This window comes from Cydia fagiglandana, chromosome Z (genome assembly GCF_963556715.1).
Source record: "Cydia fagiglandana chromosome Z, ilCydFagi1.1, whole genome shotgun sequence".
Taxonomy (NCBI): Eukaryota; Metazoa; Arthropoda; class Insecta; order Lepidoptera; family Tortricidae; genus Cydia; species Cydia fagiglandana.
In genome coordinates this window covers 28604883-28628453 of record NC_085959.1, presented here as the reverse complement: position 1 = coordinate 28628453, position 23571 = coordinate 28604883, and the positions used below count along the sequence as shown (strand labels likewise).

The following is a 23571-nucleotide window of genomic DNA, read 5'->3' as shown; positions in this document are numbered from 1 at the left end:
GTTTAAACAAAGATTTACGTAAGGTGACGTTTATGGTCCTTAATAGTGGCATCGTGATTGCGTTGCGTTTAATATCTATTTTACTAATTTATGGATACCTACTGAGGAACACACCCTAGTGACTAGCTGTGGTAATTTACTTTTTTTCGTTTGATATATTCTCAATTATAATGATAATTTTTAGTCATTTATTTACAAAAACACTACCGCACGATTGTTGAAAGGCAGTTTTCCCCGCAGGTGCAAGCAATAAAACAATTCCTGGAGATAATCTCGACGAGCTCAGACACGCAGAGCAGCAGCGTGCAGGAGTCGCCCGTGCTGCTGAAGGAGGGGTAAGTACCGCCCTCCCCCCGCAACGCCCCCCATTACACTACACATCGTACACAACTCTTCTAACTTCACTTTGTACCATCCTTCCTTACTACCTACACACTATCTACAATCCTTCTAACTACATGTTTCTTTGTTTGTGCCTCACACGGAACAGATACGGGTATGATTCACATTGTTCATTACATACATTACTAGATACAATAAACGCTTTTTGGTATAAAAAAATTGCACAGCATTTTAGTTTGTTTTCTTTCATCTTCTCATGGTATCAATCATTTTCATCAACCAGGGTATACGATTTGAAAACATTGGGAATTTTATATTATACATGTGACATGGGTATGCTTGTACTAGAAGAATTTATGCATAATCATCTATTTCAAATAAACTGACGTACTTACTAAACTAAATTTGTTTTTATACTCGGATACGCGTATGCATTACTAAGTCAGTATCTATTAATAGTACCTTACTCCTCTTATTTACTTACCCTCTCATATATAGTTCAGACAATGGAGGGTGTTCTGCCTTTTCGCAGAACTATTTTTGGCCGAATTTCATTTGCCAACCAACACTTCGCCGACGTTTCACTTTGACAACTAACGATTAGCAAATTTTTGTATGACAACGTTTCAATTGGTAGAATTATTGTAAAGCAGATTATTATAATGCCTCTAAACTTTTGGGAGACTTATCATTTGTCTAATCGTTCACTTGGTCGAACAACTCTTGAAGGAATAATGTTTCGTTGATGTTCTCTTTTCATACATTAGGCAAGTTACAAATAAGAAAAGGATATATACCTAAGTAATTTTTGGTTGGAAATATTAAATTTATAAATACATTTATATGCTAATAATGAGTTGCGACTTTAGTCGACACTGATAGTGGTAGGTTTGAATAATAAATACCTATAGTAACAGAAATCTCATATGCGACAGAGTCCAGTTAGGTGCGACGACGAGCAAAGCGAGGAGGAGCGTGTTAGGTTAACCGTGAGCAAACCGCAACCGACTTTTTTGTAATAAAAAACAAATAAAACATAACTCTTATAAAAAAAGTAGGTATTACAAAAAACTCACTAAAACATTTGGTAAACAATAAACAACTAAGTGTATATTATGCCAAATAAAACATTCTACAACATGTAAGGTGGCATTTTGAAAATTGACATTATAAAACACAGACCAAATGTTTAGTTGGTAACTATGAGGTTGGCAAATACAAAAAACAAATTTGATAAGTTGGGAAATGAAAGTTCGGCGAAATAAAATTACGCGAAACGTGAGTTGAGGAGTGATAATCGGCCATACCATTTTCAGCGATAAATAAGAGAACCCAATGGAGACTTAGGTATACAAAGCACTAAAGTAAAAAAAAAATTGTTATAGAATAGTGACCTGACTAAAGTTGACTCTATAACTCTAGGAACTAGATTGAGAAATTCTGTTAATAGCAACAAATGTGCCTGCCACAGTTAGCAAGTGTTGTTCATATCGATATCATTAAAAAGTTTGCAATGGAGACTAGCGTGACATTGACGCGGGATCGGTTCTAATGTAATTTTCAGTACATTTCTTATGGGATTTTACGTATGTTCGTAGTTATTTATAATATTGACAAAGATATAGGACAAATATATTATCATTAAATAAATGTGAAATGAAAGTACAAAATTACGTGGCAGTAATTAGTGCATAATATTCGTCCCTACACCGTATGAAACATACTACCACGCCGCGTCTGCCTGTTGTAGTAATATCCCCTATTATAGATTCGACTTAAGTCCGCGTAGGGTAACATTATGTGTCTTTATTATTCTTTCAATATTCACTATTCTTGATCAAGACTAAATCCGGCTTATTGGGTTACCGTTGCTATGTAGCATCTAGTACCGTTAATATGCACATATTGTCGTACAACGTATCAGCATTGCGATACAGCGAGGAAGGCCGCCAGCATCCTTGGTACAATGCCTCAAGGGCCTATTTTAGATTTAAGCTAGTTATCAATTTATTTTAGTAATACCACTATATAATCTTGTTTGTAAATAAATGATTATTCATATGCATATTGAAGGGTAGCTTGTGTCCCGGGATCCCATAGGAAAAGGCAACGAAGAGTTGCCCTCACGGTTGCTTACAGTGCACACGATTGTACTTTATTTGTGTTTAAAGCTTACAAATATGATCTTCATAGATAATATGTTTGCTTTTGATTTGTAAATATTGCAATTTGCACCTTATTTTTTACTAGCTTTTGCCCGCGACTTCATCTGCGTGGAATTGGTGACAGCAGCTAAAGTAGGTATAGCGCCTGGATAATGCTAATAGCAATCATTCAATTCGCGCATTGCTAACATCTTTCAGTTTCACCCCCTTTGCACTCTCTTCAGGGATGATTTCCGGCATAAAAAAACTATCCTATGTCCTTCCCCGGGACCCAAACTATCTCTATACCAAATTTCAACTAAATCGGTTCAGCGGATTAAGCGTGAAGAGGTAACAGACAGACATACACACTTTCGCCTTTATAAGATTATATTATATTAAAGTATGGATATTCTTCAAGTAGAGGATCGGGACAGAAACACTTTACTTAGGGATGCACTTTCCGCTCAATAGGGGAAACATATACATTCCCTCGCAGGAAGAGCTCGTACTCTCTACTTGCATTTTTACTTAGCCCCAGCTAACCTTACCATTCCAATAAGTATTTCACTTTTTTTTGCTTTCATTTTACTGCAGTGCGTGACGTCGGTGTATTAATTTCCTTGATAATAAACCTATTGTTTTAATATTCCTGTTGATCCTATATAGATATTTATGTATCTACAAAACACACATTCCAGTGTTGCGAAATAAATACATATCTTGAATGAACCAAAAAATAAGCAGTTAAACATTTAATTTAGACCCAAGGTTCTCGGACCGGGGTGAGTGGCGTAGATAGAGGTGTTATATTGTGTAAACGTGGAGATGAAATGTGTTGTGTTCGTTTGCGGGCTTGCTACAGCGTTGCGGGTTTGTGTTCGTAGGACGATGATCAAGCGGTCGGAGGGCGTGCGCGGCGGCGTGGGGTCGCCGCGGCGGCGCTGGGCGCGCGCGGCGCAGGCGCACGCCAAGCGGCGCCACTTCCGCCTCACCAGGTACTCACTTCACTCAACCACGACCGAATCACCTGTCAGACCTACTACCGAGCCATACTTCACACTATCGCGCTGTGTAATTACACTCACACAAGCACAGCGCCGCCTATCAACTCTTGCTTATCTACGGTAAACGTCGCCATGATCGAGGGTTGTATAAAGCAGTCAAATGTCAGTCCATCCTCTGTGGCTAAACACTCCAGCCTTAAGCATAACTGATTTACTTCGCCTTTACATTTGTAAGTTATAATAATAATACATAAACAGTAATATTAGGCAAGTGTCCGGTTTTTTATCCCAATGTTTATACAAATTGACTAAGCCCTACAGTGATCTCAAGAAGGCTTGTATTGTGGATACTCAGGTAACGATACGACTTTACATAATATATAAATACACATAGTTCGTATTTTTAGCATTAGAAAAAACTTGCAAGGAGGTAAGCGATCTTGACAGGTCTTTTAATTGAAAAACTTTTAATTAAAAATTAAAAACTATTACTTATGAAAGCAGAAGATCGTATTAGATTCATAATTGGTACATGTTTGCCGTAACTTATTTTTAAAATGTGTTTTTCAATTAAAAGACTTAAGTTTTAATTTCTATTAGGTTTAGTTGTATTCATGGTTTATGTAATTGTATGATTTGAATAAAACGATGAATTGTAAATATTAAAAGACACATCAAGATTGTTTTTTACCTTATTTCTAATGCTAAAAAAACGAACTATAGAAAACGCCCATGACGCAGGCGCACATCACACAAATAAATGTCCTTACCAGGATTCGTACCCAGGACCATCGACTTCATAGGCAGGGTCCCGACTCCCGACCGACCAGGACAGATCGGTCGTCGAGTTATACTTCAGTAGCCGCAGAGGACTTAAGTTTAATTGTGAACGAATAAGGGCCAAGCGCTTAACAGACTGTTTGCAGTTGGAGCGTCTAAGCGGGCTTAATAGTGGACACTATTAAGTACATATTTGTATGCGAGTATCATATTACAACTTTATGCATCCAGCTCACGGTTGGCAAGTGCGAGTGGTTCGTGCATGTATACGATGGTGTTGTGTTTGCAGCGGCGAGCTGACGTGGTCGCGGTGCGGAGCGAAGGCTGCGGCGCACCGCCTGCCGCTGGCGGGCGTGCTGGCCGTGGCGCCCGTCGACTGCCCCACCGCCGGCGCGCCGCTCGGCGCCAACAACATTTTCCAAATAGGTACCTACACAAACACCTATTTGTTTTCACCATAGAAGGTAGGATCCTATAAAAGTGGTATACGCGTGCCTCCGTGAGGGACAAAACATACGCGATGCGACACTATGATTGGTCGAATTTATTTGTTACCCACCATAATCCATACTAAATTTACACCAAAAAACTAGTAAAAGAAATTTCTACCAAACTAGACTGGGTGTCTGGCGACCTACGAGCTGCCCCTGTTTTGCACAAAAACTCAGCCTCGCTGTGTAGAGGGGGAACGCGGCCAGCGGCCTGGGAACAATGTCTCAGGCTAATTTAGGGCTAGATTTATGATTTTTTTATTTTGTTATGTAGGTAATATCTGTTTTAATAAATAAACTAATTTAGATTATATTGCTGGTAATTTGCATATTTATTCAAAGCCAGTCTTTCGAATAAATGTGTAGAATATGACCAGCGATATAAGGTGGCGGGCCGGATAAAATCCTTTCGCGGGCCGGATCAGGCCCGCGGGTCGTTCTTTACCCATCACTGGTCTAGTAAAACCGATGGTTGACGCCGAACGGTCACGAATAACGTTGTTCCTCCCCAATGCATGGCGCCGATGACGCTTTCCCTTTCCAGCTCGTGCCTTTAATGACTGACGTGAGGCAAGCGTGCCCGACCAATCGAGTGACACATGCTTAGAACACTTAACAATGGCAGTAAATAACAAGAAAATATAATTTGAGGCTCTCCTTGTATGTGTATGACATAATCGTATGGTTTGTGCAGTGCACCGCGAGCGCGTGCTGTTCGTGCAGGCGAGCAACTGCGTGGAGCGCGCCGAGTGGGTGCGGCTGCTCACGGCGCTGTGCCGGCACTCGCCCGCCTCGCCGCCGCACAAGGGCTATTACGCCGACACCGAGTGGACGTGGTACGTGACTCACCTTCCACTTTGATCCCGTATCGCGACTACACTTCCGGTCTATAAATACACAGAGCACTAAGTGCAAAAATGGTAGTCAATTAATGTTACGACAATTGAGCTAAACACTACGAAGTCACTTTCTGGGTAAACTAGATTCTTTATAGATCATTTCGATTATCTGTGTTGTGTTCGTCAGCTGCGGCCGGCGCGAGGCGGAGGCGGAGGGGTGCGGCGGGTGCGAGGCCACGGAGGCGGGCGAGCGCGAGACGCTGCGCGGGCCGGCGGCGCTGGCGCTGCGGCTCGACCCCGCGCGCGACCTGCAGCGCCTGCACGCGCTGCTCGTGGCGCACGCCGCTCCCATCGACGCGCGCGCGCTTGCCTTACAGGGTATGTACTCCCCGATACTTTATACCTCTCGCCTACTATTATGATCCCTATCACAGTTTACTTTTATATGGAGTACCTTTACTTCACTTAATTTTTTTTAAAGATCAGAATGTAACATTTAAGTAATAAAAATATGTACGTTAATAGTACATTATTAAAGAGGCTATAGTCGCACCAAACAAAGTCTGCAGCGGATTTGATAGCCCACGCAGTGTAAGTGTTATGTATACGTCATAATTTCATAGAAGTTTGACGTTTAAAATGACAGTTGCACTGCGTGGGCTATCAAATTCACTGCAAACTTTTTACGGTCTGACTATAGTTTATTGGCTGCATCCAGGTTATTTTATGATACGAGTCTATCTAAATTAATTGTGTACTAAGCAAAAACTCTGCAAACGATACCACAAAGCTTACAAATAAAGGGAAAGTGGAATAACTCACTGGCTCGGGCGAGACTAGAACTCGCGACTCTGCGAAAACAGCCCGCCGCTTTATCAACGCTACTGAGACTTGTAGACAGCGAATATTTCCACTATATCCCTTATGTGTCTTAGGGGGCGCCTAGCAACATCTACCGTAAGAGGATCACCTCATGGAATTTAACATACTTGGGGCATTTACAATGACATATCGGCGCTACTTTAACAAAAACTCGTATCTTGTTCCGTCAATAAAAATAAAATTTTTGCATACAGAGTTACTGTCTTTTAACTTTAAGTAGCAGTGTGAGATACGAGAGAGATATTTTTCAAAGTAATGCCGATATGTATGTATTATAAAAGATATTGTTTGTTGTAATGACCAGAAGGACCACCGTCGGAAGAGCGCGACGCGGAGGCGGCGACGCTGCGCGAGCTGCAGGAGGCCATGTTCGACCTGGAGCACCGGCACCGCGTCTACCACCGCTCGCTCGCGCGCGAGACCAAATACGGCAGCAAGTAAGCGAGCGCACGCAACAAACGTTACTCACACCATATTCTACTCTAAAGTACGATTCCCACCGAACGAGCTGAGTCGGCACGCATTTCACATTTGTACGGCCGCAAGCCGGTCGGTACCATCACTTCTGCCATACATAATGTATAGGGCACTCAAAATAGGCGTAAACCGTATGGGCCACTACATCGTTTGCACTTCATAGCTTTGATAGCCAACTGGTATTGTTATTCTTTTTTTAAACCCGCAAATATTTCCAGCATAATATTTGGGCCGCACCTCATATAACTATAATCTGTTAAGCCATTTACGCCAGTAGAAAAAAAGCGGCAAAAATAGTAGGCGCGATGGATTATTGTCCCATAGAAAATTAGAATTTTGCACGCTTTTCTACTGACAAAGTTGTTTTTTTTTTTTTAGGAAACAAACAGTCGCATACAAATATGTTTAAGCTTGCAGATATACAATAAGACCTATAGTTCCATTAAATATAAAATAATGATATTGATAATAAGTAGAAACAGGGCTAGTTCGGTTCTGCCTATAAATACACACTATAGACAGACTATAGGTTTAACATTGAATGTTTAGTAACGTCTGTCCATATCATTCAATAAAAACGACCTTTTACTGACTTGTGGATTTAATCATGTATAAATTTTGTAGGCAAGCTCCCATCGGTGACGACAATTACCTTCACCTTGCGGGCGCCGGGTCGGGTATGTCGGGCATGGGCGGCGGCGAAGGCGGCGCCTTCCTGTGGCGCACTTGGCGCAGCGAGCCGGCCGCCGAAGCCGCCGCGCCGCCAGCGCCGCTCCACGGCTCGCTCGACGTCGCCTCCAGCACCGAGTCGCTCAAGCTGTCGCGGCACATCGACGAGCGCTCTTCCGGCAAGTCCAACAAGTCCACGGGGAGCGGCTATTTAACTATGTCTTGCCTCAAGCAGGAGCCTTCCGAGGACAGCGACAACTCGGCCGGTAAACCTGCGCGACCGCCCAAGCCTGCGCGACTCTCGCCCTCGCGCGCCACGCTCGCGTCCCACGCCGCCGACTGGCCGCCGCTCAGCGAGTACGTCGACGTCGAGTTGAAGCCGCCCGAACGGAGGCCCAAGTCCGACGCCAACTCGCCGAAGCGGCAGGACACCGATCCCTCCTACCGCTGCAAAGAGTACGAGTTGATGGCGAATTTCATGAGCCATGCGGCCTCACCTGCGGGCGAGGAGGCGCCGCCTGCCGTACCTCCGCGGGGGCACGCGACGCGGCTGCACCCCAAGCCGGAGCGCGCGCCGCGCCGCGGCTCCGCCGGCAGCCTGCACGACCCCGACTGCGAGCCCGCGGAGCCGCGGCCCGCCAGTAAACTGGACACGCTGTCTAATGACGACAGCTTGCTTGACGAACTTCAAAGGGACGCCTATTGCGTGCTCAAGGTGTGCGAGGACGAGTCCGGTAACGATCCCACTCAAATTAATACAGAACAACCGGATCGGAAAGATAAAGAAGATTATGGAATCTTTTCTAGAATTAGTATCCAGCGAAAGTCTAACCCAATAAAACCCCAATCGAATCCCATGAAACCACTAAAAACGTCAAGTTCCACCTCCAACGTTCATGATACTGGATCCAATTCCTCTCGACCGTTCGCGGAGCGGCTGACGCCTTTTTTCCTGAAGAAAAAGTCGAAACCGCCGGAAGATATACAAAGTACGAACAAATCTTCGCGAAAGGAGGATAACCTGATCGGTCGCCTGACGCCGCGATTCGGACAGTCACGGCTGTACGGGCGCGGGCAATCACTAGAGCTTGCGCCCTCCGAAACGCGCACGAAACGCATCGAGCGCTCCGCCACTACTGTCAATCTTCCAACGAGACCGATAAACTCATCAATAGTGGCAAATCTTAAGTTTCTTAGTCTGCACCGGTACGGTGCTCAGGATGACGTGCAATGCCGCACGTTCGTCCGTAACGACGAAGCAGAGCTGCCGGCCCCGAGCGGAGCGACGCGCGAGCCGGCCGCGAGCGCGGTGCCTGCGGCGGCGGGCGCGCCGGCGGCGCCGACGGAGGGCGCGGGTGAGGCGCTGGACTTCCCCGACGCGGCGTGGCGCCCCGCCGCGCACGCGCACGGCTCGCTGCTGGCCGCCGCCACCAGCGACATCCGGCTCTAGGCCCCGCGCGGTTCCTCTACTGGTCTCCGCGTGCGCACTGTCGCTCCTCGTGATAAAGGATGCGATCGATACGGTTCTATTGTAAAGTTAATGGTAGGCTAGAGATGTATTTATTTCTATGATATTTTTTGAACTCCTTTTCGTCGACCTGAAGCGTGTGCCTCCTCTAGTATGTAGTTTTCTGAAAGAATACTGGTATGGTTAAGTCTAAATGATAGCATTAATACTCAAAAGGTGCCAAGTGTTGTATGGCGTCGCCGGCGCATTCAACTCTCATTCCTGTAGCACAATAATAAGTGGAAATCTTAATGTTGTTGTATAAGACTTAGTTATGTTATACTTATACGTATAGCGTCTTTATCGCTTGTAATTTGTAACATATTAGTCTTGAATTAGAAATATTGAATGTTATATGTTTTGTTCACAATACTTGAAACGTATGTATTTTTATTTGACTTATTTGCCAACGAATGCATTAAGTAAACCACACTTGCTGCATAGCTCGGATATTCGAGTACAAGGACTGTTACGCTGTCGTCGAACCGTCGGCTTCAAGAGTGCTGTGTAGTATACGGTGATAGTCTTCGTATGTAGCGGAATAGAGATCTTATGAAATCACAATTGCATTGTGACCTTGTCAATTGTTTCAAGCAATACCATTTCATGTTTTGCTTTACTATTAGCCTGTGTACTTAAGGATCGATGTGGCTTAATATATAACGTAATGACATAATGTACATGTATTGAAAACATGCATTGCAATGTGAACTATTCTAAACTCGTGTAAGTCTGGCCTTACATTATGCCTAACAGTACGGCCTTGTGATTCGAGGCAAGGTAGGAGTACGCCATTCTAACTATTGACTGACTTTTTCGAATTCACTTGTTAGGTTTCCGTGTTGTATTGTACGTAAATATTATGATATGAAGGTCAATTGATAGATTTTTAATGTCAAATATTATTGAAAAATGCACAGTAGTTTTTATTTGTAGCAAGTTATTGAAGAATATTGATGATAGTCTGTTCTGTTGAACGATTTCATTTGGTTTATGAAACAAGGTTTTCGTTTTATCAATGAAACTCATTTGTATGTTATGTGCCTTGTAGGCCTCTGTTTATGGAGGTATACTTTAACTATGAAGAAATAAAATAATGTACAAATTAATATTTCACAAAAAATATATTATGTTATTTATTTCACCTATTTTCATTCTGTTAAATAAAAACTCCACTTAACGTCCATATTTTTTTAGTAACACGGGTGTTTTGTAAGGGGGTAAAATAAATGAATGGAAAGCTCCGGCTTGTCAAAAATAAAAACAGCCATGTTAACAAAATAAAATTAAATAAAATAAACTAAATGGAAACCTTGCTGTAGGAAAGCTAGGAGGAGAAACAATTAAACAAATTTAAATCTAACAAACTTTATTAACCTAAAGTTATAGTGTAAAAGCTCAGTGGTATAGCTGGGTCGCTTCACAGGTTCATGTCATAAGGTTTACACCAATTAATTAATTACTAAAGACTAAATTTCGAAATACCTAAGTTTTATGCACCAGAACTTTCAAAACTTTAAATTAAAATAACTATTGCTCTAAATCACATTTTAAATTTGTAGCCGAGCGCAGACGCAATTTAAAAATTAAAGATGCATCAGACCGACCTCAAAAACTGCTACCGGACCTGGAGCGGCGGGGAGTGACCTCGCCTATCCCCGGGAAGCTGACTGCTAACCTGGTTGGAGCCGGCCAGTGCAGATGACGTGGGACAGATCCCACAGCATCATTTTAAAACTTCAAATTCGAAACATCTTGAAACTTCTATAAACATCAAAAGCTTCTAGAAACATCTAGAAACATCCCGGCTCCTGCAAAGCGAGAAAAGGAAATATTAGCCGATGCCCTTTATGGCCGCTAGAGAAAAAATGAAACAATTCGAAATTTAGCTCACCGCACTGGAAGCTGTTAGGACTTCTGGCGGAGCGCTCCCTTCCCTCGAGCAGGAGTCAACTCTGTAAAGAACCAAAACTTGGTTAAGAACAAACCCACAATGTTTCGCGCCATTGTGGAATTGATCACAACTAAATTCCATTTATACTTACTCAGTGGAACACACCGAAGGACTCGAACTGCTTCCACCATTTTGACCACCATGTGGAATGTGTGGTCTTATCACAAAATAGGGCTCATGCGAGCGTGCGTCCCCGGAGGGGTCCACACATCAAAAGTGCATGTCACCTCAGAATGACCTTCTCATATGTTGAGAACAAAAGGCAAAAAAACAAAAGTAGGGTGCCAATCCCCTGAAGACACAAATTCTTCGAAAATTCTGAACTGATTATTTAGACAAATTCACTCATGAGCCTAAGAAATATATTTTTATCATTAAATCTAATAAGGTTTCATTTCAGAGCCACTTTGTAAGTCTGTAATTTATATGTTTTGTTTTACATCAAACTTATTTTCTATCTATAAAAATCATACCTAAATCATACAAAGTTTTCCTGGAGTGACAACATAAATATCTCAAGTTTTAATTATTTTTACTCATATGACAACCCCGACAACAGATAAGCATCAAAAGGTGCATCTGAATGCAACAGATTATGCAAAGAAGTGCAATCAATCGAGTTAGTTTGGGATATTGTTAAAATCGTTGAAATAAGAAAAGGAATTCAACCCAAAAATATTAATTTAAAATCTAAGAAAATGTCTACGTTACAATACCCCCCTCCCCGATTTTAAGGTTCAACGTAGGTGAACCGCTCGCTGTCCTCAGCGACTTTCATCCTAAAACAAAATTTAAAACAAAGTGAAGGCAAGAAAACTAACCTACTCAACTGACCTAGAAAACCTAGAATGTAAACAAAAAGTCTGACGCAACTTCGAGATTCAAAACATACCAAAAATGCTCAAACGAACCCCCAAAAAATCTTAAAGTAAAATCATACTAACATTAAACAATTTAAAATAACTGCTGTTCTGATCGAACAAAAAAATCTAAATAATAATCTCGAACCCACGTCAGTACCACGGAAGGTGAAAAAAACTATGCGGCCAACTGCGCTGCACATAGAAAAAAACCTCCGTCTATCTTTCCAACCCGTAAACAAACCGTTGGCCTTCTCAGTACAACGCGATAAAAGCTTGTTGTGCTGAGAAAGCCAAAAACCAACCGCCAGGACCGATGTTCAGCATTCCTAAAATAAAACTCAGCTAGACCGGGCGAAAATTGGACCTATAGTCCACCAACTATAAGCTTCCAACGAAACCTTTGTTGTAACCCTACCGGTTGAGGACACTAAGCCCTGTCCCAACCCTTCAGTTAGACAACAATCATCAAATCAAACCTAAAAAAATCCAAAATGGCTCTTTGAGTTGGTGAGGTACACCTGTCCACCCCAACTCTCCGGAATCAAAAACCAAAACAAAAAAAATGGTATACCTAAACAAAAACGAGGTATATAGCAGGTGAGTGGTTTGTCGTCCTTGGCGGCACGACGACTGGTACAAGACGAGGGGTCGTGCGTCCAAGGATAACTCCCCTAAACTCTAAAACCATACTAAATCGAAAAAATTTCAACCATTTGGCTGAGTTGCATTGCGGTAGCAGGCATGAAAAAGGTGGCGGAGACACCGAGTGCCGTTCCAATGCCTTCAAAAATGGCTCATTGGATCGTCAACACGATAAACAAAAGGTACCAAACCAAAAGGGGTACCGCGGTCGATATGTCCAAAAAAGCAAGAACCCAATTTAAAACAGCCCCTCAAAAATGGTAACTGCTGGGTATGAACCCCATACCGACCAAATGCGTAGCCACAAATACGCAAAATTTGCACAAAACCGTGCTCGAGTGTGGTAAGCACTCGAAACCTACTACCGAAATCCAAACCTTTGGCTATGTTAAGGACTCGCTCTGACCTTAAAAGTGAGCAAGTTGTTTCGCCCCATTTATGCATCACGCACTTTACCATACCGTTCATATCTCATCTGTCGCCCCTACCATACTTCACGCATTACAAATCCCGTTCTTCCATCTCCGCAACAAAATTAGTAGTGAATACAGTCAGTGCTGTTCACCACGTACCGTGCATAAAGTCGTGATTGGATATTTTACCATAATATCCAACACTCCATACGAGACAACCGTGAAACAAAACGTTCTTGTGTAGGCGAGGCCTTGGAAAATACCACCTTCTTGAAAACCTACCAAAACTTGTGTCAAAATTCTAAACATGCCAGCTATGGATGCCAGCCTTATTCGAAATTCCCGCCAATTCTCAAACCGAGATTACAAACTGTATTCTTGGCGAAATAAGGTCTAAATAAAAAAACTACTTCAAATTAATATATCTCATTAAATTTGAGTACTAAAAAACCAAATCTCGTAACGTTATAAACCAAAACTATATTGTATTTAACTAAATAAATATCAATATTTAAACAAATTACAAAATGATTTTCCAAAACGAGCGTTTTTATAAACGCTGAACTCGTTACGAACTTAAGAAAACACTACTAAAGTTTACGCGTTTCCGAACGCACCTTACTCTGTGTCAAAAAAAAACAATTCCATGACTTAACCTTACTTTGCACTTTAAACTAATCTACAAAGAACAAAACTTTGGTTGCAAATACCATTTTAATTTGGAAAACTACCATCTAATATGAAACACAAGTCTTACGTTGTGTGAAGTACCGTTAAAAACTCGAATTACGGTAAATATTAAATACGCTAAATCAGCGACTCAAAACTACACAGAGTTAACCGAAAACTACCAAAAATACAGGTAAAACATTAAATCATGAGATCAGGAATCATCTTTTTCATACGATTATCCCTCTCATTTCAAATTAAACGCTAAATTTCATTTCAAAGTCAAATGAAATAAACTAACCAAAAATTTGTATTTCAAACCCAAAATTGAAGTGAACTTGTTACAGATTACATCAAAACCGTGCTGAATTTGGATATTACCACTACAAAAACGAAAAGCATCCAGTGATTTCTACAACTGGACAGCCGGATCACAGGAATTTCTAATTTTGAAAATGAAATCATGTCTATTGTTCTGGAACTATAAGCGCTAACACGCCGAAGAAGAATATCTTCCTTTAAGAAGTTAAATGATCATGAAACACCACAAGCATCTCGCCGGACACTACTGCCAGACCAGACTTCATACTAAACTGTTTCCCCTGCGGCTATGCGGAGATTTCTGAAAAACAAAATGCCAACATCGCTTCCACAGCTCCTTGGACCTAGGATGTGCTCCTGATCGGCTTGACCTTCCTCAATAAATTTATTTATCAATAAGCTGTGAAATTAAGTGTTGTGTTTCAACTTTTATTTACTAAATATGCTACTGCATTGAAATTTCTGGTGCTTCATGTTTACAAAAACTGTGCTGTGTAAGGAAATAAAATAAAATAATGTTAAGATAACTATTGTTTTCCTTAACAAACTTGAAATGTGGTGAAATTATTATGCCTTCCGGCTTAACTGTTAAAACATAAAAATTAAAAAAAATTCACTATAAAACATTTATGAAAGTACAGTTCCATCAAAATTCCAAAAATTCACATATTTATCACCTAAAATATGAAATTCTAACCAAATATAGATTACTACAAGTGATCCCAAGTGGCAAAATTGTGTACTTTTATCTTATGTTACAAAATACCAAATTCCTATTTTTTTATTGAAATTAAATGTTAAATGTGAAACCAAAAGAAATTCTAGTGTCAAAACTTCAAAATAGTATCCAAATTGATTAAAAATACAACACGTGCTATTGACATCTGTCAAGTCAGCAAAATCTTATAACCTCAAAATGTATCATACAAAATTCTATGATTTTCGAAAATAATTTCATGTAAATGTGCAGAAAACAGCATAAATGTGAGCAAATGCCCAAATTATGGTATGCAATACCCAAAAAATCTTTGAAATGTAACAAAATACTCTACAAAAGGTGAGTTAAACAAATTTATTTTCTGGTGCATAAAAATAAATCTAGACTTTTCCTGCAGCAAGTAATTATTTAGAAACCTGAAAATTCTTGGGCGCCATTGTAACACGGGTGTTTTGTAAGGGGGTAAAATAAATGAATGGAAAGCTCCGGCTTGTCAAAAATAAAAACAGCCATGTTAACAAAATAAAATTAAATAAAATAAACTAAATGGAAACCTTGCTGTAGGAAAGCTAGGAGGAGAAACAATTAAACAAATTTAAATCTAACAAACTTTATTAACCTAAAGTTATAGTGTAAAAGCTCAGTGGTATAGCTGGGTCGCTTCACAGGTTCATGTCATAAGGTTTACACCAATTAATTAATTACTAAAGACTAAATTTCGAAATACCTAAGTTTTATGCACCAGAACTTTCAAAACTTTAAATTAAAATAACTATTGCTCTAAATCACATTTTAAATTTGTAGCCGAGCGCAGACGCAATTTAAAAATTAAAGATGCATCAGACCGACCTCAAAAACTGCTACCGGACCTGGAGCGGCGGGGAGTGACCTCGCCTATCCCCGGGAAGCTGACTGCTAACCTGGTTGGAGCCGGCCAGTGCAGATGACGTGGGACAGATCCCACAGCATCATTTTAAAACTTCAAATTCGAAACATCTTGAAACTTCTATAAACATCAAAAGCTTCTAGAAACATCTAGAAACATCCCGGCTCCTGCAAAGCGAGAAAAGGAAATATTAGCCGATGCCCTTTATGGCCGCTAGAGAAAAAATGAAACAATTCGAAATTTAGCTCACCGCACTGGAAGCTGTTAGGACTTCTGGCGGAGCGCTCCCTTCCCTCGAGCAGGAGTCAACTCTGTAAAGAACCAAAACTTGGTTAAGAACAAACCCACAATGTTTCGCGCCATTGTGGAATTGATCACAACTAAATTCCATTTATACTTACTCAGTGGAACACACCGAAGGACTCGAACTGCTTCCACCATTTTGACCACCATGTGGAATGTGTGGTCTTATCACAAAATAGGGCTCATGCGAGCGTGCGTCCCCGGAGGGGTCCACACATCAAAAGTGCATGTCACCTCAGAATGACCTTCTCATATGTTGAGAACAAAAGGCAAAAAAACAAAAGTAGGGTGCCAATCCCCTGAAGACACAAATTCTTCGAAAATTCTGAACTGATTATTTAGACAAATTCACTCATGAGCCTAAGAAATATATTTTTATCATTAAATCTAATAAGGTTTCATTTCAGAGCCACTTTGTAAGTCTGTAATTTATATGTTTTGTTTTACATCAAACTTATTTTCTATCTATAAAAATCATACCTAAATCATACAAAGTTTTCCTGGAGTGACAACATAAATATCTCAAGTTTTAATTATTTTTACTCATATGACAACCCCGACAACAGATAAGCATCAAAAGGTGCATCTGAATGCAACAGATTATGCAAAGAAGTGCAATCAATCGAGTTAGTTTGGGATATTGTTAAAATCGTTGAAATAAGAAAAGGAATTCAACCCAAAAATATTAATTTAAAATCTAAGAAAATGTCTACGTTACAAAGTCATATATCTAAATCCACAAATAAATCAGGTAGATTATGGGCGCTCGTAGTATCTATCGTCTACAAATTACGTCCAGGATTTACCGATATCCAAATCATTTATCATCCATATGTTCGAGCTTCAGATAACGAAATATCTATTTTCCCGGTAGATCTCAGGGTTATGAGTAGAGATACCACGAATATTCGGCAACTAGGTACCTATTCGGTATTCGACTCAATGTTGCCTACCGGCCGAATACCGAATATCTGTTGCACCTACCTAAAAAGAAAAATTACACAATACATATCCAAAAACAGGTATATTTAATTATTGGAAAGTGGTTAAATAGTTTTTTTCTCCATAGCTCCTAGTGAGTATCATATTCTTTACTCTTTAGTGAATCACCCTTTAAGTTTAAGACGGACCACCATTTGCCGTTTAGTTGATAAAGCAAAAAATATTCACAATAAAAAGTAGGATTAATATTTTATATTGATTTATACAAAAACTAATTGGTTTAATAGGAAACACAATTCCCCAATGAGAGCGCCACTGGACGGTTAGTTATAGAGCCCATCAACGTTCACACTAGCACAAAAGATAAAGCTGGTCAAGCAGATCTTGTCAGTAGAAAAAGGCGGCAAATATGAAAAATGTAGGCGAGACGGGATATCGTCCCATAGAAAATTTGAATCTCGCGCCTTTTTTTACTGACAGGATTTGCTTGACCAGCTATATTTAAAAAATCCGGCCAAGTGCGAGTCGGACCCGCGTTTCTAGTGTTCCGCAGATAAGGCCGACTCACGCTTGACTCCTTAGGTAAAGAACTATTATATTTTTTGTATTTTTTCAAAATTTTAGACCCAGTAGTTTCGGAGCCAAAGGGGGGGGGGAATGGTTTGGTTTGGAAAACTTCGAACCTATGTTAAAAATATAAAAAAAACATGCCCATCTACACTCACTCACATCATCATCACCAAAGAATATATCATCACCATCATCATGTCACTAATTGACATATGTGTACCAAATTTCAACTTAATTGGTCCAGTACATAGATATAAACTATGGATGAGCGCATGCATATGAATTGCCCGTTGCGATCTTCATGTCAGCAAAAAAGCGCCATCTGTTACACACTGCGTACAACTACGTGAGCTCGACTCTCGCGATAACTTTGTACGGGCGTACAAGGCTTGTTAAGTTTATTCGCGGTTTATATCAGAAGAGCGTCGATTAAGTTTATGGTTAATCAAAATTATTTGTTGGCGTTGTTTGATATCCGTGTCGTCGACACTGACGCTCCTTCTTACCTCTCAAGACCCGTGACATCTGTACTAAAATCAGCTGAAGACGAAAAACAGAGAAAATATTCCACGGCCTGTGAAATGCGACATGCAACTTTCACACCACTTGTAACATCTGTTGACAGCGTCTATGCACCCCAAATGTCCTCCGTTATAAAACATATGGCAGAAACCATATCTCAACGTTGGAACCGATCTCTAAGTACTGTACTGGGCTGGCTGAGATGCTGGATCAGTAACGCCGTTATACGTGCCACCACCATGTGCATCCGAGGCACACGCCACCGGTTTAAGTCCCCCGCCTGGTGGCTTGGGTTCGACGACGGTGCCGCCCTTCCACACATCGACTGAAACCCCTTTTCTACCCTACCTACATATGTCTTAACCTAACCCTTTGCCTATGTATTACTTATGATTCTCGTAATAAATGCTTTAGTTAACATATTTATTGTATTAAAATGGGCGAACTTATCCTTATAAGTTTCCGTTCTTCTACGTTATTTCGTGATGTCATTATCGTCTCAGGTGGCAATGCAATATTTTATACATTCGCGCAGTGCGGTGTGCCGCCCTGTGTAAGCCGGCTCTGTCAAGGTCGACAAGTTGGCCGAGCTACTAGCTACAGCAGTACAGTTCGATAAGTACCTCCCGAGCTTTCGCGAGTAAAATGCGGCGAACAACTATTTCTGTTAGTTTCTTGCTTGCAAAACAGGTAGAGTAAAAAAGAAGGAAACAGCAATACAAACTAACTATTTTGGCTCAGTGATCCAAAGAGAATCTTGGCCTCCGAAACGAGAGCGTGCCACCTGTCCACAAATATGATGCAAAAATATAAGTAGGTAATGGAAAGTATTAAATACAGCGATGTGAATTAATCGGTGTTTGAAAATGCGCGCTTTGTTTCTAGCGCTCACCTGTTAATTTTTTTTGAGTTTTACCTACAGTTAATTAAAAACTTTAACCTGACAAGAATTAATATACTAGGTACCTAAGTCAACGAATAAAACAATAACAAATACTTGATCTTGTTATTTCGAATGTTTTTAATAATTATGTAAAAGAAACGGGAACAAAATCTGTAAGACAGACAATAGGTACTTTAATTTCGGTAATTATATCCGGTAGGTAATCAACTAATCATATTTAAGTAAATTTACCTATACAAATCACGCAGTATGCATTTCTACTTCATAATAACTTCCAAAGAGAAATGACGTCCTTACAAGGTTAATGCATTAGCGCTATGACGTACGAGCGAACATTAGTTGCTCGTGAGAATGAAATAAAATTATCGTTTAAAATTGGTTTTAAGCAATAAATAAACCTAATTGGAAATTACTTACCGATGATATGAGATCCCATTTTTTTTCTTATACTTCCTATAATGGTTTTTGCACCCTTTTACAACGCAATAAGGCATTTTTGTGTTATGCTGCGTGACAACTTTCTACTGCGCAATTCGCCACACGACTGAGCGCCGGGGTGTGATAAATGCAAATATCACACCCATGTAGCGGCCCCCTTTTTAGTGCTCGTTAGCCGCGTCCTTACGAAGTAATATATATGTCCATGGTCCAGTAGTTTTCGAGAAAATAGGCTGTGACCAAAGAATATAATACTCACTAGGAGAAGAACGGTAACTCCATACAAAAAAATGTCCCCAACCGTTTATACGTTTATACTACTGGCGCCCTCGATGTGTACCAATGGAACTAAAGTTAACAACCGGTTTAGCCTGGCGGGTCAGCGAACTGATATACATGGAAGTATTCTGTCCGCTCAGTTATGACCCAACGTAAACTATTCGATTGTAGGCGGTGCTTACAAACTATTCGATTCGCAACTTCAGTTCGTCCGAGATGACAGTCAGTGACGGATGGCTAAATTGATTTATAAAAACAACGTTTTTTTGTAATTATAAATGTCTTCATGTGTCGTGAAGTGGTGCAGAAGTTATTTTAGTTCATACCAAGGATAGTGGAATCACTTTTCACTTGTAGTAAACAGATAACTTCCGTAAAATTTGGAATTAAACATGACGATTTGTTTTCAATACTACCGTGCTAAGCTAAAACGTAATAACTGCATACGACTTTCATAACAACATACGACTTTTTAAATTGCGAGGATAATAGGGATGGTGTTATGCCAAATGAAGTAGACTATTTTATTAACTTGTGCTTGGTTTAGGTATTTTCTATATAATTATAAATGTAGTAATGAATTCTTTCTTACAGATTTGTATTTTCCTTTTTTATTTCATGAAATGGAGCTGTAAAAAAACTACCTAATTATTTCAAATTAATAATCAAATTTGATATTATCATTTTACATTACTTTCCATTCAGATTCCCACAAGATGCTATTCGCAGAGAACTATGGAAAAAAGCTGTCCAATTAGAGAGACATGAAATTAAGTGGATGCCTGGAAAGATATCTAGAATATGTTCTATTCATGAGATATAACTCGTGAGATAATCATACCCGGTCTTCTATATGTAGATACACTTCCACTGAATTAATTTAACAAATACACACATTATCTGAAAATGTTGATCATTCGAATCCACCCTCTACCGTCACATATATGTAGGTTCTCTCTCAAGCCATTTCCGTCAGTAGAAAAGAGCGGCAAATTTAGAAAATGTAAGCGCGCGAACGGGTGTGGTCCCATACAAAATTTTAATTTTGCACCTTTTTCTACTGACAAACTTGCTTGACCGGCTATATACATATAAAATATTTCCATTGGAACTGAAAGTGGGGATTTATTGTGACTCCGCCTATTCAAATATTTTTGACCCGATTCGTGTACCCATGTAAATTTTGCAGGCTGTATAGCCAGTCCGAATTCTAACGCTACGTCTTACGTAGGCGAACAACGCGCGAACGCGGCGCGGCGCGGCGCGGCGAAAGCGGCCGCCGCCGCGCCGCGCCGCCTGACATTCGCGTGCAAATCGCGCCGCACCGCGTTCGCAACGAGATCGCTTACGTAGGACACTTCTATGGGCATCAAAGGATTGATTTCGCCGCGCCGCGCCGCGCCGCGTTCGCGCGTTGTTCGCCTACGTAAGACGTAGCGTAAGATCAAGTTTACCATACATTTACAATGGCGTACTTGATCTTAGAAAAACGGACAGACTATACCTGAATGTGACTTCGCACTGCCATACAAATTGATAATAAAATATACAAAATACTTACTATAGCGGAATACATTTATACAACAATGATATATTTACTTATGTTGAGTTAGTCTGTCATTTCACAACAACATTTTAACTAGTTATCTTTTAATCTGCATTAAATTATTATACGTGTATTATTTGACTGGTTCTTCAATGTATGGCATAAACCTATCCCTGTCCAAGTCATATTCTAATCAAATATGAACCGCAAACTCTCAGCGGCCAGTACGTAGAGCAAGAAGGTTATTAGCGGATTAATGTCGCTGATTGGTAGTTAGTGACATTATATGCATTTCATCTACACTTAGCTATGTTCCATTAGTGTAAAAAAGATGACTATTATTTTGTTTACCAGCTTTGATTACAGGCTCTGTAAACGCGTCGTCTTATTTAAATGTAGGCGTAGTTTTGTATGTGTGCTAATTTGGCCCGAGAATTTGAACGGTAATGTTCCTAAAGGCGGTTTCCATACTAAATATATGCGTTCACCGTGGCGGGTATTGGTATTATAGGTATAAACATATTTGTTATCTTCATATCACGAAATATATGAAAGATGCAAATATTACCCCTTGTTTGTGGTATTATCTATTGATTTAAATAAAAGGCATATTTATGTTTATAACATTGTATTGTTTTACATATAGAAATATACACTGAAAATTAAACCCTGACAACTTAATAAAAATAGACATTAATAAAGCGCATTCACAAAGTTTTCAGTATTAAGCCTCCTCCAGACTATGCGCGTGAATCGCGGGCGAAGCCGCGAACGCAAGTGTGGCGTCGATTTCGCAGATTGTTCACGTCTTCGCGCCTTGTTCTCCGTTTTTTGTCGGTATTTCGGCCCGCGTCAAAGGAGACGCGAAGCGCGAACTTGCAAGACTCCACATTACACACTATTATGGCTCTTCTGTGGCCAGATAAATATTAATTATATTATGATTATATTACATTAAGCAGCTATATTTTACGGTTTCACAAGAAATCAAAATGGAAAAACAGCTAAATCACGTATGATGCCATAGATAACTAACAGTTAAACTCGATCAGCTGATGCTTTTCCGCCATCTTGCCGCAAACCAAACTGCGAAATCGCCGTGAAGTGTGCGAGTGTGGAGTCATACGTCAACTTCGTGATATGTTCGCTCCGCGACGTCGCGGCGCGATTCACGCACATAGTCTGGAGGGGGCTTTATACAAATAACATTAGGCATACCTACCTATTACACTTTACAAACAGATACACTACACTTTACACACGGCATTTTACACAGATTTCTAACTTGTATTCATACATTTCTTCACGGTTAATTAATACGCTTTCCAGATGCGTTATGACTCGGTTCCTTCTGAACCCACTAAAGCTGTATAAATTTCACTCTGGCTGCTTCAACAGCCATTGCTCCGCATTTAGCACATTTTCTATGTGCATTGCTGTAATCTATGTAGGTACAGACTTACAGTCTTAAGTGGTTGTACCGCTACGTTGTATTTATTATTTAAAGATTTAATAAATAAAATGTTCGTTATGAACTTTAACCACAGCAGTTGGACAGAGTCATTGACAAATATATTTTTTTATTATGGTGGATGATTATGCAATAAAACTTTGATTTTATGAAAAGACGCATTGTATTATTACTTTTCACACACATTTATACCGTGAATCGACACAATAGCTAATTTTCAGTTTTATTGTAAAGGAAAGCGAACTAGCTTGAGCGGCCATTTTTGCAAGAGCGAAAAGCACAGATAAAATATCTTTGTCTTAAGATCTAGGCCGAGCTGTTTGAGGTTTCAAATTAAACTATTTCCACTATAAATGGCAAATTACTCATAAATCTTATAATAATACATATAACGCTCAAACAAAGCAAATATTCATTATAAAACTTAATCGCGTGTAATTAAGTTTTAAGCATTTTAAGTCCCGTTTTATGATAAATTATGTATAAAATTCGTGATAATTTAAATCAGAGTTGGGAGCAATGTTGCTGTAGAAATTTTTTTTATTTTTATTACTCGCAACTTTTTCTCGGAGGCCAACGCACACATAGAAGCTTCAGGCGCACACATGCGCAATTATTTGGGGACATAACTTTCTTAGGAAGTGAACAGGCCTTGGCTGTGACAGACGGATAGACAGACAGACGACAAGTGACAATCCTATAAGGGTTCTGTTTTTTCCTTTTTAGGTATGTACGGAACCCTAAAAAGGGGGCGCAACTTTACATTTTGCCTCTGTCGCACTTGACACCGACACTTGAGTGACAGAAACAAAATAGAAAGTTGCGGAGACAAAAGTTGCTCGTGCGCGCCTACTCTAATCTGGTGTGTAAAGTTGCTAACACACTATCGCACCGCACCAAGGTCATTGTGGGACGCACCCATAAGTAAAAGGGAGAAAGCGATATCTCTTTCTCCCTCTTACTTATGGGTGCGTCCCACAATGACCTTGGTG

General features: G+C 40.2%; 1 protein-coding gene and 3 long non-coding RNA genes across 4 annotated transcripts in view; 1 reads left to right on the top strand and 3 right to left on the bottom strand.

Annotated features, from left to right (window-relative positions):
* Positions 1-10322, top strand: part of LOC134678462 (GTPase-activating protein) — a 36099-nt gene extending 25777 nt beyond the window's left edge. The window contains exons 10-16 of the mRNA XM_063537036.1: positions 241-335; positions 3374-3484; positions 4563-4699; positions 5459-5600; positions 5791-5981; positions 6790-6922; positions 7587-10322. Coding sequence (XP_063393106.1) covers positions 241-335; positions 3374-3484; positions 4563-4699; positions 5459-5600; positions 5791-5981; positions 6790-6922; positions 7587-9081 — 2304 coding nt within the window. The 3' untranslated portion in view covers positions 9082-10322. The remainder of the gene's footprint in view (positions 1-240; positions 336-3373; positions 3485-4562; positions 4700-5458; positions 5601-5790; positions 5982-6789; positions 6923-7586) is intronic.
* A 168-nt stretch (positions 10323-10490) lies between these two features.
* Positions 10491-12934, bottom strand: LOC134678463 (uncharacterized). Its single transcript, XR_010100185.1, has 2 exons — positions 11033-12934; positions 10491-10949 (listed from the first exon to the last, which is right to left on the bottom strand). It is a non-coding gene; the product is annotated as an uncharacterized LOC134678463 (long non-coding RNA).
* A 2378-nt stretch (positions 12935-15312) lies between these two features.
* On the bottom strand, positions 15313-16619 carry LOC134678288 (uncharacterized). The gene is made up of 2 exons (XR_010100171.1): positions 15855-16619; positions 15313-15771 (listed from the first exon to the last, which is right to left on the bottom strand). It is a non-coding gene; the product is annotated as an uncharacterized LOC134678288 (long non-coding RNA).
* A 6-nt stretch (positions 16620-16625) lies between these two features.
* On the bottom strand, positions 16626-21448 carry LOC134678287 (uncharacterized). Its single transcript, XR_010100170.1, has 2 exons — positions 21124-21448; positions 16626-16891 (listed from the first exon to the last, which is right to left on the bottom strand). It is a non-coding gene; the product is annotated as an uncharacterized LOC134678287 (long non-coding RNA).
* Between the last annotated feature and the right edge of the window lie 2123 nt (positions 21449-23571).